Source organism: Triplophysa dalaica, chromosome 8 (genome assembly GCF_015846415.1).
Source record: "Triplophysa dalaica isolate WHDGS20190420 chromosome 8, ASM1584641v1, whole genome shotgun sequence".
In the NCBI taxonomy this organism is placed as follows: Eukaryota; Metazoa; Chordata; class Actinopteri; order Cypriniformes; family Nemacheilidae; genus Triplophysa; species Triplophysa dalaica.
The window spans coordinates 23,571,715-23,586,625 of NC_079549.1; the positions used below are offsets into that span (position 1 = coordinate 23,571,715).

General features: G+C 38.2%; 1 protein-coding gene across 1 annotated transcript in view; it reads right to left on the reverse strand.

Annotated features, from left to right (window-relative positions):
• csrnp3 (cysteine-serine-rich nuclear protein 3) overlaps positions 1–12,640 on the reverse strand; it is a 38,347-nt gene extending 25,707 nt beyond the window's left edge. The window contains exons 1-2 of the mRNA XM_056755199.1: positions 12,481–12,640; positions 10,703–10,734 (exon numbers count right to left, since the gene is read on the reverse strand). Coding sequence (XP_056611177.1) covers positions 10,703–10,734; positions 12,481–12,483 — 35 coding nt within the window. The 5' untranslated portion in view covers positions 12,484–12,640. The remainder of the gene's footprint in view (positions 1–10,702; positions 10,735–12,480) is intronic.
• Positions 12,641–14,911: the final 2,271 nt, after the last annotated feature.

Below are 14,911 nucleotides of genomic sequence, written 5' to 3' on the forward strand. Positions count from 1 at the left end.
ATGTACTTCTTTTGTCTTTCTCTTTCAGATCACAAATATTGATGACCTGTTCTACAGATATCCAAGCATTATCCAATCAAATGCTTTTTCAGAATGAGAATATCCCTATACTGCAGCCAACTAACAAATCATGGTTCATAGCTATGAGGTAACAAAAGACTGCATTAAAAAGAAATAAATTGAACCCAAACGTACTGTCAATGCATCACAGCGCAAGAAAGAAAGAAACGTATTTAGATGACATATAATGTGTAGTACAAATGCATTTTCTACTGCATACTGTTTTTGGCACAAACTTTTTCTTGACTATTATTAGTAGTAATATTATGTCTAAACGCGTTGGTCAGGTCATCTATGGAAGCTGGATTTTGCACGTATGGTTCAATTTGGTAGATTTTATAAGCCATAATAATGAGGATGTTTGAATGATACCGAGTCATTATTAAAAGAAAGTTTGCATTATTATAATTTTCCTCTTAATATTACGAGACAGTAACTCAAAATCTAAACATGTTAACCAGACGTGCAAACCGGCTCCCATAGTAATCAATGATAGAGAGACCCACTATATTTCAATGAGAATGAAATAGATAAAAAATCTTTTATATTGTCTTGTGGAGAGCAGATCTCATTTCAAATATAGATGATTGAATAAACTGTAAATACAACATAGATAGACGGTGATTTCCAGACAACACATGTCAGAGAGTCTGTGTGTGGAGGACTTGAAAAAGCACAATTAGAAAGAAAGGAGCCCATTTAAATAGATGCACCGCTACACTGAATGCTTTATGGAAATGAGGATTCAGTCGTGCTCTGTACATTTGTTAACTTGCTGTTGCCTAAGGCATTAGCCATCAACACACACACACGCACACGCACACACACACATGAAAGAAGACATATCTGGCTGCTGTTCAGTACTCAGCACACGGAGCAGACTGCTGCAGCTCGCATTGATCGCCTGATCCGCCCCAGAACAACGTCAGAAAAAACACACTGTTCATCTCTCTGAAACTGTGAACCACACTCTGTCGCATATAAAATCTGATCCAGGACCTGTGCTTGAATGTGTGCTTTAAACTCTGTATTCTATGACAGAAGACCTTGATCTCTCAATCAACAGCGCGTGTCCCGTACACATCGTGATGCTTTCAAGAAGAAAAAAGTAGCAAGGACCAAGAGGCATAAAATGATTTAACAAGTTCTGGTTTCTTGTGTATGTGATAAACAGGACGTTTAGGTGGGACATATACTGTAGGGAGGCTTCTTTAGCTTATAACCTCTAGTTGAGGTCACGAATCATGATTTGGTGTTTGCTTTCACAGGTTGTATTTAGGAGGGGATAGACATTTTCACATGAAACATCTTGCATACAGAATGTGTGGACGTTCATTATTATAAACATATATAACGTTGTCATTTTAGTTCGATTTAGTTTTATTAATATTTTAAATTAGCTCTTTTTTAAATCTTTAATTTTTAAGTTTAGCAATTTTGGTATATGCTTTATTCTTTTTATAATTGAATTGCTTTTTCGTGTTGCTATAAAATATTAATATAATAATTTTATTGCTTTAAACTTATTTACATTTTCCCTTTAGTTACGTTTTTTCCATAATGTTTAGGTTAATATTTAATTTTATTTCAATGAACAGAGACGTTTTCAAAGTTAAAATAAGTATATATATATAAATAACCTTGCTATAGTGTGACAATAACCATGCAGATGAATGATATTGATAATTTCAGAATGTTTTTTTCCAGGTAATGTGTCAGCCACCGGAGTGCTTCGAAAGGGAGGGGTGGACTGAGCCGTTGGTTGAAATTCGCAAACATGACCGCTAGATGCCGCTAAATTTCATCAACTGGACCTTAAATGGATCTCGCATCACACGTTTATTTAAAATGTGACACCGCAGCGTGTGAGCTGTTGATGTGAACACTGGTATTCTATAATATTAATACAGACCGTACAGCCACAGGTGGCCATTTATGTGTTATTTAACAGCGGCTCATCCAATCACTCAGAATTCCAAACTATCCGTTTCATAACACGCAGTCTAGACTCTCTGCATTCAACGAGCGCAATTTCTGCGTTAAGAAAATGGAGAATTTGATATTACGGCGGAGCGGTGAGAGAGTTTAAACTTCTGCTCGGCTCCAGATCTCATTCCTCTCACATCCCACTGTGGCATAATCAGGTACTTTCACCCTCATGTCAATCACAATGCACACCTGAATTATTCATTTGACTATATTTTATTTATGTCTGTATTTCTCCCATGCCACCGGAAAAAGTTAGAGGAAGCTGAGCTCTCTGACAGCCGTGGCTGCGGAGCAGGAGGCTTTCATCTTTAAAACAAACGCTGGGAGGGTGTCGGGGGTCCACATGAGCCGCGCACACACGCACAGTTTCCAATTATCCATGCACCTTCTCCAAGAGATTTCCGAGTGTTTCAAGGTGTAAAACACTCAAGCTTGATGTCTGATAGATGATCTATGAAAAGACCCTTGTTTATGTTTACGGTACAGAAGGAAACGTCTTATTCATGACACTGAAACATTAAATGGAATTTGTTAGTTTCCCCATTAAAGAAAACTGAAAACTGGAGTTAACTTACTATCTGTGTGACTGAGTCATGTGCTCTGTTTTTAGTTTGGTTTACATTTGCGGTCTCTAAAGTCATTGAAGATTTGTTTTTAACGCTTAAACCATAAACCATCCAGCACAGCATTGAATCACAATTTCTGATTTAGGCAAAATAGGTCAAAGGCATCGCCATGAAACATTGGAAATGATATAATTGATTTATTAAGAATGGTTTAACACTATTGACTTCAAATGTTTTTATATAAAAAAACGTATGTATAATTCAATTTTAATTGTTTGGAAATATAGCTCAATTTAAAGGGATAGTTCACACAAAATTAAAAATAAAACGTGTCATCATTTACTCATTTACTTCGAGTTGTTTCAAATCTTCTTTGTTCTGGTGTAGACAGAGAAAGATATTTGGAAGAATGCTTCTAACCAAACAGTACTTGGACTCCATTGACTAACATAGTAGGAAACGTTTCTTTTATAATTTTCTTTGTTCTGTTGAACGCAAAAGAAGATATTTCGAAGAATGTAAGAAAGCAAGCAGTTCTGGGGCACTTTTGTCTACCATTGTTATTTTCCCTACTATGGTAGTCAATGGGATCCAAGAACTGTTTGGTTAGAAGCATTCGTCCGAAAAAACGTCTCTGTGTTCGACCAAACAAAGAAATTTATGCAGGTTTAAAACAACTTTATTGAGAAAGTTATTCATGAAAGAAATTCAATTTTTGGGTGAACTGTGCCTTGTGTAAGTGTAACTTAAAGTTAAATTTCCCTCATGTCATTTCAAACCTGCATGAGTTTCTTTCTTCTGCAGAACACAAAATATATGATTTCCAAGAATGTTGATAACCAAACAACTCTGAACCCCATTGACTTCCATTGAATGAACACAAAACAAGACTTATTTATTCGTTTTTTTGGTCGAGCACCCACTTGAGGTTGATGTGCGTGCTTTAGTCTTCTGTTTATGAACACAAAACAGCATCTTTTTTATTCCACAGCAGAAAGAGTCACATAGGTTTACAATCACTTGGGAGGGAATAAATGATGCCAGAATAAAACATTTAAGACAAACTATCCCTTTATTCTAAAATGTGGAAAAATATTAAGAAGGGACCTTAAACTTTTGAATGATATACATTTTATTGAGTGCTCCGTCACATTTGCTGTTCAGAATTTGCACGCATGAAAATTCACCTTCAACCCTTTGACAATATAATCTCTCTTTGCACGAGTCTTATCACATATGTAAAAGCAGCTGGCGCACAATTACTATTGCGTGACTGTCATGTAAGTTCCCTTAGCTCCCTCACAGACACGAGGGCGTGGGGTCTAAATTTAGACGAGTGTCTGTCTATGCGCGCGTGGGTTGAAACATCGAGTGTGTGTCACTAAAATATGACTAAACTGTCATTCACGGCAGTGAACCCACCGAGGCTACCAGACAGCTGATAATCACTCACACTGTTTCATTGTTTACAGGAATAAGAGTGTTCGAAGGCAGATTTCCTCAAGAGAATTCTCCTCAATATTAATTAGAAGTGTAACCGCGGAGGCTCTTATCTGAAATATTAGGCAGATGCTGCGTTGCCGTGGCGTCCTTTGTGTGAATAGAGATGTACAGTTGAGACTGATGACGTCTGTGTGTCTGCAACCTGATTCTGTCAAACATCAGAATCATTTCAAGCCATTACCTCACCTGAGGACCCCGAGTTCAGAAAGTACGACTGTGAATTGTGGCTTTTGTTTTGAACTCACTGTTCCTGCAGCTCAGTCGGTGGAGCACTGTGTTGGAAGTGCGGGGTTGTAAACCATCCTGTCAGAAGCAGAGTTTGGATTAAAGCATCTGCTCAAATGCCTCAATATATTCTGCATATCATTTATTCAATCCACTATTTTTCCTGGTGCCGGCAATGTTTTCTACCTACTTTTGGGAACCCCAAAAAGCGTCAATTTTAATTGTGTTGCATCGTCAGTTTATCATGGCAATATTTGAGAATTTGATTTGTTTGGTTGGTGTGAGTACACTTTCTGAACCAGTGAACCTGAGTCCACATGTTGTTAAATTCATGTTAGTGATTGTTTTAAAAGCACTCAGTTGAAATTTGCCTAAGTGAACCGCATCGATGATGTAGTGTATATCTTTGCATGCTTCCGGGCACATAAATGCGTTTCGCAAAGTTGCTTGCCTCTGAATTGATTGTTTGAGAAGCTCGCATTATTTGCATCCACGGGTGACGAATGCAAGTGTGGTTTTGGGCGGTTCATCCAAAGGGACAAAAACTTCATCTGGCACTCAGGGTGGCATTCGATGCTGATGATGCAATCATAAAGTGTAGTGTAGAAACCGATTTGACAACTTATAAAGTTAAAGGGACTTCCAGCATTTACTCATCTTTGGGTCATACCGGTATGACTTTCTTTCATCTGCAGAGTACAAAACAAAAGTGAACCCCATTGACTTTCATTGTGTGAACAGAGCATCACAGAGACATTTCTTAAAATATCTTCTTTTGTGTTCCACTGAAGAATAAGTCATATACAGGTTCTGAACGACATTATGGAAATAAATATATATATATAAATTGGATGAATTAGTTCATATTTCATATTTGATCAAATTCCATCAGCAAACATCTGCTGAAAAACAAAAGAAATCTCACAGAATACTCTGATGTGTCCTAACCCAACACTGACGTCTGCATCAATCCACAACATCAGAAAAGCACAAACTGTGATGCCGTGACATTTATATTTACTTTACTAACAACTGTTGGCTAATTATGATTTGTAACAAATGATCTGCCAGTTTCAACATCGCAGGCGCATCAGTCCGGCTCTGGCGCACAGCACCAATTAGCATCTTAGTCATTCGTATGTGATGGACGGTTGCAGCTTGGCTGTCACAAGCGCAAATATTACCATACGGCAACTGTCTCACCATGATGTACCATTTAAAAATGGTTTCCATGGAAATTGGTGCAGTCTGGGGGGTGCAGAGAGAAGATGCTTGAAAGGAGAGGAGGAGAATAATTATAAAAATTTGGCTGAGAACTATTAACAACAAAACTAAGGACTGTACAATGTGTCTGTTCCAATGAAAGTTTTTTTTAATCAACAATAATTTATTCCAACAGATTCGTTGAACAAATCCCACAAGATGCAATGCACAATGGAAATGACAGAATTCAGTCACAGGTCTGTTTTTATGTTAAATATAAACTATGCAATAATAAATGCATTAGAATCCATAGATGAATAATATTTAAAGTCAAGTCATAGCAAAAGCAGATATCTCATTTCTTTCTTTATTTGTTACAGGAACCAAAAATGGAAAACAGAAAGCACTCGATATCCATTCCATGTGTCATTTCAAACACGTCAATGCACTTATACAAAAGTATGATGCCTCTGAAAATATCATTAATGATTATGTCTGTGGTGTACAGGAGGAACAAGATAAGCGATTAGTAATTGGGAGGTGATAAGGGATTAAGTGTATATATTGTATGTGTATATTTTTAATTGAAAACATAAAAACCTGTCTAAAATGAAACACATTGTTTACAAATGATGTGAATGTGAAGTCTTGAAGATGCTGGTATGCCTCGAAGGAAGCCCCTGATTTATAACTCATCTCTTTTATACTTCAAAACAAAACCCTGCGTGTGTTGTGACAGCCACTTCCAAACTTCGAGATAAACTGTCACACCTTTAATGATAAAGTGGTGCTATTGAATTTCACTGGCGTTGTGTAGAGAGCAGTAATTAACTGGCGACAGATCGAGATGTAATGAGACCTTCATGCGTCCTGTTTATAAAAACATCTGTTCTCACACAGCCCCATTGTGATCAAAGGACAGTTTGCGGACTGGGCGGTTGTCAGGTTGTTGCTGTGGCGTTCTATTGTGTCTTGAGTGGCTGTTAGAGTGTTGCTATGTGGTTCAAATGTGTTCTGAGTGGTTGCTAAGGTGTTGCTATGTTGGAATAATGTGTTTTAAATGGTTATGTAGGTGTTGATCTTTGGTTCTGGTGTGCTCTTAGTGGTTGTAGGGTGTTGCTATGCTGTTATTAGTGGTTGCTAAGGTGTTACTATGTGGGTCTGATATGTTCGGGGTGGTTGCTAAGGTGTTGCTATGTGGGTGTGATGTGTTTTAAATGGTTATAAAGATGTTGATCTTTGGTTATGGTGTGTTTTAAGTGGTTGTTGGTGTGGTGCTATGTGGTTCTGCTGTGTTTCGAGTGGTTGTCAGAGTGTTGCTATGTTGTTCTGATGTGTTCTAAGTGGTTGTTTGAGTGTTGTTATTTGGTTCTGGTGTGTTTTGAGTGGTCATTAAGCCGTTGCTGTGTGGTTCTGTTGTGTTCTACTTGGTTGTTAGAGTGTTGCTATGTGGATCTGATGTGTTTTGAGTGGTCATTAAGCCGTTGCTGTGTGGTTCTGTTGTGTTCTACTTGGTTGTTAGAGTGTTGCAATGTAGTTCTGATGTGTTCGGAGGGGTCATTTACGTGTTCCTATGTGGTTCTGATGAGCATTGAGTGGTCATTAAGATGTTGCTGTGTGGTTCTGCTGTGTTCTAAGTAGTTGTAGTGCGTTGCTATGTGGTTCTGATGCGTTTTGAGTGGTCATTAAGGTGTTGCTGTGTGGTTCTGGTGTGCTCTAAGTGGTTGCTTGAGTGTTGCGATGTGGTTCAAAATTTTTTTTTAGCGGTCGTTAAGGTGTTGCTATGTGGTTCTAAAGGGTTTTGAGTGGTCATTGAGGTTTTGTTGTGTGGTTCTGATGTATCTTGTCTAGTCGTTAAGGTGTTGCTTTGTGTTCTGATGTGTTTTGAGTGGTTGTCCGAGTGTTGCTATATGATTCTAATGTGTTTTGAGTGGTTGGTAGGCTGTTGCTATGTGGTTCTGAGTGTTTGTTAGATTTTAGAATGTCATCCTTCAATATGTGACTTTTTTACCTATTTATTTATCCGATTACTTTGAAAAATAACACACCCCGATTGCATGCATTATTCATTAAAAAATCTCATTGCAAAGTTAAATACGTACGGTTAAGGGTTTGTTTACATTTTTAATTCTAAGAAAGATCAACAGTAATAGTGACGCGTGAGCACTGAGGTAGCTGACCGTAAAATGCACAGGGCCTATTTCTACAGGCAAAATATTAAACTCAATCAATAATCTGCATGTCACATCACACGGAAGTCAAACACGCTGTTAGAGGGCATCAAAAAATTCACTGCATGGGTAATGGAAGACCAGCGGGCCAAGGCAACATGTTATCCATCATTTCATTCATCTCTGGTTGAGTGAGCGTGTGTGTTTGTTTGCTCTGTGCCATATAATTGTGAGATCTTGCTCTGAAAAAAAGTCCATGTGCTTTTCCACAGCCTGTAATTGGCAAGACACGGACTGAACGTTTCACACAGGCGTCATGGCAACCAGTCATGACTGAATCTCAGAATAGGAGAGAGACGGCGTCCGAGCACAGAGCAGAGATGAGATGCTTTAAAAAAGGCGAGTCTATAATTGATCTATAAGAGTCCTTGTGTCACACACAAAACACTTCTGCTGACTGAATGAACATGTCAATTTAGAGCACTTCATCTGATGACACTGTTAAGGGAATCGAGACAAGAGGGCTACTTTATATAACTTGACTCTTGCATGGATTATGCATATATTGCGTGATTCATAAAACAATAATATACCACACTGTCAAAACATATGACTCTCTCTTCAGTGCACGAGAGAGAAGCTTTTTTGAGAAATGTCCCAGTGGTTTGTTTTCATACAATCGAAGTCAAAATGATCCAGTGATGTTTGGCTATGACCTTTCTTCCAAATACCTTCTTTTGTGTTCTGCAGAAGAAAGACAGTCACAAAGGCGTGAGTGACAGGAGGGTGAGTACGACAAAAGATCTTTGGGTGAACTGTTCTAAATGGTGACTTCTCAGCCAAATTTAGTTCTTTTGTGCATTTTCGTGACTTTTTATGAAATGTAATTGTCGTTTAATACTATACTATATTCTAGGAAAATCAGTAATTGTTTGCAAAATAAGTATAGGATTTTATATCTAATGGAGATGCATTTTTTAAGAGAAGTGGAGACAAAACCCTTATTGTTGAGCTTTGATCTGTTTTCCCATTAACCTTTGCATTGTTATCTTTGCAGTACACGCAGCAATACGCTGCACATCTGAAAGATTTCACCAATCTCACAAAGATGCAAGCATGGACCCGTGCCTATGAAAACACGGCCCTGGACGGCAGATGCACGAGCCGCCCTGTACGTCTCACTTCACGAGCCGCCCTCTACGTCTCACTTCACTTGCACAATATTTCTGTAGCCAGTAGGCTGGAAGAGGCTTTGTTTCTCTTTAGCGCATTTGTTCTGTATATCAGAAACAGATTATGCCGTTGCTTTCTACCTCTCTCTTCCTTTAGCCTGGCTCTCTCTCTCTCCTGCAGGCTGCATGCGTGTTAGAGTGCAGAGCACGCTCATCGATCAAACTGACGCTTCTGTCTGTCCACCAGACGCTGCTTTTCTTTTCCCACCAATACATGATGATTCCCCAGATCTTAGATGGACACCTTTATGTATGTGCGCAAATTCGAATGAACTAAATAGATTTGGCTTCACACGTGTAAGTGCACATGCAAAAACGGAGCTGTTATCAGAAAAACGGCGTGAATCTTTAATGGGAGAGATTCGGCGCTCTGGCACGGCCATCTGTGCGTGTCGCAGCCATGCGTGGAAGATTTGCCTATTTAAATGACCCCTCCTATCAAACTGGAGATCCGTTCTGCAAATGTTGCAGCGTCCTTTAAACATCATCGTTTAGAGTGATTGCATCATGTTTCCAATGGAGACTATTTGAAAGGATAAACAGATGCAGTGAACACATAACCTCTTGGATCATAATTACACCGGATGATAAAAGATGTGTTGCAACAGTGATGCCGGGATGCCCTGTGTGGTTGCTATAAGCTCACAAAGGTAAAACTTTTATTCTAAACGGATGGGAATCAGAGACCATACACGATGTATAACATTGTGTATGTGTGTGTTGTGGGTGCACATTGTTGGCATTCTCACCTGGTGTGACAAAAGAAGCTGGAGTTAAAACAAAGGAAGTTCATAACAAGCTGCACATTAAGCCTTACAGTCTCTCTCTTCCTCTCTCTAATATTGAATACAGCACGGCCTCTGCGGGCCAATCTTCTACCAGTCCCACATTCCCCACCTCACACGGCTACAGTCTTTAATTAGTTAAACTGTCATACAGTTACGCCATGTGTGTCCCCACAGACTACAAGCCGGCTACAATCTCTCGCTACCGAAGGAACCGAAGGAAGGATGAACAGACATTCTTTTATTCGGCGTCTTCAAAGCGTGACTGAAGGCTAACGCTCCTGTCTGAGACCTCTACTATAGACAATCAGAGAAAACCTTCATTTAATATCAACACGACATCAACGCTGGCCCTGTTTAATGCATCTCTCTTGGTCTTGTTGTTCATGTTACTTCAAATGAAAACAACGTTTCATCATCAATTCATAATGTGAGTAAAGGCGTCATCCAAGTATCAAACCAATGTTTTAATGAGCATCACACTCTCAACCTCAAGCGATCAGCGTGGGAAACTGCGGGAAATCCTAATTATTTTACGACGTGGCTAATTCGAATCTCACAAAAAAGTACGATCAGAAGAAAAGCGCTAAGCCAAAGCCCCACCCCTAAATCTAACCGTCACTGGCAAGAAAGCCACCTCATAAAATGATTACAAGTTGCCATGAGATTGTGTTGAAGCTATCCGACAAAACAGTTTAACCGTATGTGTACATTTCATTTCTACTTGAGCAATGCAAATATGTGTGTTCCTTTAGCTCAGTTGGTATAACAGCACAATGCAAATGGAATCATGAGTTCAATTCCCAGACACATAAACTAATGTGTACATGCACTTTATTTCTATTTGGATAATATGAGTAGATAGACAAGCTTGAGACATGACTGCTCTTTAATGACAAACTGCAAGCCAACCCAAAACACTCTGATAATCGACATCAACAAGAAAAAAAGGAAATCCATTTGCTTACCTTGAATGCACAATGGAACCGGCTTTAAATGTCTAAAGGAAAAAAAATAAAGACTTATTAACCAGAACTTGTCTTTTACGTAAAAAAAGATTAAGAAATGGCGTTGACACATATGCACAAATGGATGAAATACTGCCTGTTTTAACCATCATTCTGCTTATTATTTTCTGCCTTTAATAAAGGGTAAGAGCAACCATTACTGCACTGTTGAGTGGGCCGGTGTGTGCCCTCCGTGAATGCTGCCTCATTACTGAAGGGAGTATTCCCGGAGGAGAGAGAAAGAGAGAAAGAGAGAGTAAAGCAGAGCTCTGTCTGACACAGCTGCACGTTCTCAGAGAGAGAGAGAGAGAGAGAGAGAGAGAGAGAGAGAGACAGAGAGAGTGAGAGGGAGAGAGGGAGACGGAGAAAGAGAGAGAGAGAGAGAGAGGGAGAGGGAGAGAGAGAGAGAGAGAGAGAGAGAGAGAGAGAGAGAGAGAGAGAGAGAGAGAGAGAGAGAGAGAGAGAGAGAGAGAGAGAGAGAGAGATGCGATGGCAGTCTGCCTCCTCTAGTTTATTGGCTTTCAGTGGCGGAGCGGGGTTGTTAAAGGGGTCACGCACATCCTTGTTAAGCATGAACATATATACACATATACAAAATGTATAGATAGATCGATACAGTGCATTCACAGACTTCTCTAACATATATGTTACACAAAGCAGTCATATGTGGAGACGAGTCGTACAGTAAAGATTTGAAACTATCATATATCCATAAGCTAAATGAGCTAATAATAATTCATTCATGTGCATTTAGTAATGGATGACACTTGGAAATGCATGAACCACTGCATATGGCTTCTTTCTGCATTTATAGCTTCTTTAAAAAAAGAAAGAGCAAGAATTTTAATATTTAAAATTTTCTCTGCTGATAAATGGCGCAATTAGGTTGGACTGTAAAGAAAGAGCCCAGCAATGTGTTAACACCTCGGGGCATTCAACAGGAAACACAGGATGCTTTTTTATTTATTCTATTGTTTGCATAAATTACTAATTTTCTTATGTAACCTTCATTCATACACAATCGAAAAAAAACGATTTGATGCCCTGCAACAAAGATAAAATTGAAATTGCAAACATCTAAATTGCAAAATAACTTTGTATAAACACAATGCAATATGGCAATTCTGTGATGGTAATTTGTTTTCGGGCAAACAGAGGATCACACACATACAAAGGATGCCACAATGAGAGCGTTAGAATAAGTTAAAGAAACAAAATCTTCGAATATGGAAAAAAAATGTGCAAAATACAATAAGTGTAATACGCATTCGTGTAAATAAAACTCGGATCACAATGAGCATTTAATATTTAGTTTAAATATATAATTTAAAAAAGTCGTAGATTTAATAATGTGAGTAGAAGATAAATATAATGTGCTGCGTTCAAAGGCAAGTCGCAAACAATGACTTATGACTAAATAATACAAACAAGAACGACAACAACAGTAATTTAAATTATTTGAAATATATATAAAACGTTCGTGCGCATTTTATGTCAAAATAAAAATTCACTTGCAATGTCATACGGCAGAAATAAAAGAATAATTAAAATCGGATCCGCATATTGGTTATTGGACATTTAGCATCTCGATCGATCTTAAATCCTTAAATGTTAAACCCGAGAAACATGTAACGCATCTTTAAAGCGCCTCATGGAAGCGTGGGAAAAAGATCCGGCTCGCGTCACACAGTTATTGCGTCCATTCACACTGACAATAGAGAATATACAGACGCACTTACCATTCATACTCTTCAATCTCCGCCAGCTGCTTTTATCAGACACATTCGCGAGATCAAATACCGCAAATGTACGCGTATCATGAAGATAACGGGGATTTTACGGCTAGCATCACACCGAAATGTAGGATTTTTGCCCAAACCGGCAACTGCCGCAGCTACACCTATTACATGAAGCGGCAGGAGCCGACAGGAGAAACAATGGTGCAGGCGAGAACACAAATTACAGACCCTACTACGACAAAGCCTTGACTAATGAATATTTATTCATTTGCGCTGACGCTACCAAACAGCCATCCAATGAGAGCGTTCCGTTTCTGAATATTAAATAGGTGATGATGACGTTTCGTTGGTACCTTCGGATGGCGAAGGCTTGGCTCAGACAACCTTTGGCCATAGTAGGATTCGCAGCGGGCGCGAGGCGGTTTCCTGCGCGTCGTCTTCGGGGATCGCGAGACAGCCGGTGGCCACTAGAGAGCAATACGAGTGTCTTCTGAGGAAATTTAGGGTTTTCCCATACTGCTTATTTCTCATGGGTTTAGGCCAATTTAATTGTTCAGAACAGTCAGGCTGCTGCAATGCTGCAATTATAATGTTTAATAGTGTTGAGAGAATCATGGAAGTATTGCGTCGACATTTTGTAAAAGAAAAATTAAAAACACAATGCAATTAGAGTAAAAAAGCAATTACATCCCCCTATCGATGATGTCGTGTACACTAAAATAATAAGATACATATTTTTTTATTACTATTAAATGATGTATTTTCATAAAATAGGCCTACGGTTTTATAGTCAAAGATAAAAGAGTTTCGTTTAACATTAATCGGTACACATTGAATGATAGAAAACTATATTTATAGACACATTTACAATTAAAGAACAATACAAAAAGTTGTTAACTATTCTAAGTGCATTTATATAGCGATCCATTTGAAATTAGAGACCGTTTCAAACCTTAAAAAATGATCTTTATCAATATGGCTTAATGAAGTGATGTGACTTGATCTGAGAACATTTTCAATCGATTATGAAATACTGACATCTGGTGGCACATTGTATTTGTACAGCGACGAAAATACAGTGGATTGCATGTACTAAGAATAAGCCCTCATGAATTCAGTCAATTAATACATCAGCTTGGTTTTAAGAACAATAAGAAAATTGACGGGTAATATGTTTTACTAAATCTTTAGATTTTCTGGAAAAATGTGAGTTTTTTCCTTCATGATACAATCAGAACTGCAAACAGTAGCCTGTCGCCCGTTTTGCTAAGAGATATTTTCAAAAACAACAAATTGCCAATAAATATCTATTCAACTATAAAACAATAAAGACTTACGTTTCTTTGGGGTAGGAGTTCTGTACTATAAGGACTTGCACTTGCGCATGCGCATTAGCAGTAGCTAGCGAAGCTTGTTATATTAAAATGAAATTTAAACCTGAGAAATAAACTTTATAATATAGTTTATATGTCAAGGTTTAATTGCTTGTTTTATTGTGGTCTTAGCGTGCGGTTGTGGAGATATATCTGTCTTTCACCATTTAAATAGACATGGGCTTGGTCTTGTGTGACTTAGCGTTGACATTAAATAGAAAAAGATTGAGCTGTCAAGTTAACGCTCGGTGTACGCGTATAGCAAGTATAGCCAAGGGCCAGTTTTATATCAATAACCGATAACAAACGATAACATTGAAAACATGAATATGTTGCTGTTGTGCTACCAGGTGTGAAACTTTAGGCTACTTAACGCAAAGAGTCACGAGTGTAACGTTACCAGATTCTTAAATCGAATTCAAGTTGCTTTAAAAATGGCCGACCACAGAAATAACTTTGGTTGACAAGAAAGTAAATAATTGCGTTGATTCGCAGATGAATCACTGGATTATGACATCCAAATCTGTTTATATGTTTGAATCTTTACACGTTGACCTACTGTATCATTACACATTGTCCAAATGTTAAATGAGTATTGTTAAACATGGATAGCTATATTGAATTCACATGATTGGAGAAATCGTTTGTTTTTAATATGCACATCGAGCATCACACGTTAAGACTTGATTTTATAGTTTTATTTGTGGTTAACAGTAGTTGTGATATGTTTTTCTGTTTCGCTCATCGCAGTTGTGTTTGGCAAATGCTGTTTTGCTTTTACTGTTGTTTTACCTTTGCTTGCAATTTACCTCAACATCTTTGTATGTTAGCAGTCAGGTGTTTAGAAATTATATATTATATATATATATATATATATATGTAGTTGATGATTGCGGATTCAAATGTCAAGTGATTGATTGTAAAATGGTGTGACGTCATCATCGAAACTCGCCATTGCGATTGTATTTGTTTGCTTGTTGTATGTTCTTCTTGCTCTTGTTCAAAATATTTTAGTGTTTTTGAATCTGTGGTCATTATTAAGCAATTCCGTTGGCATT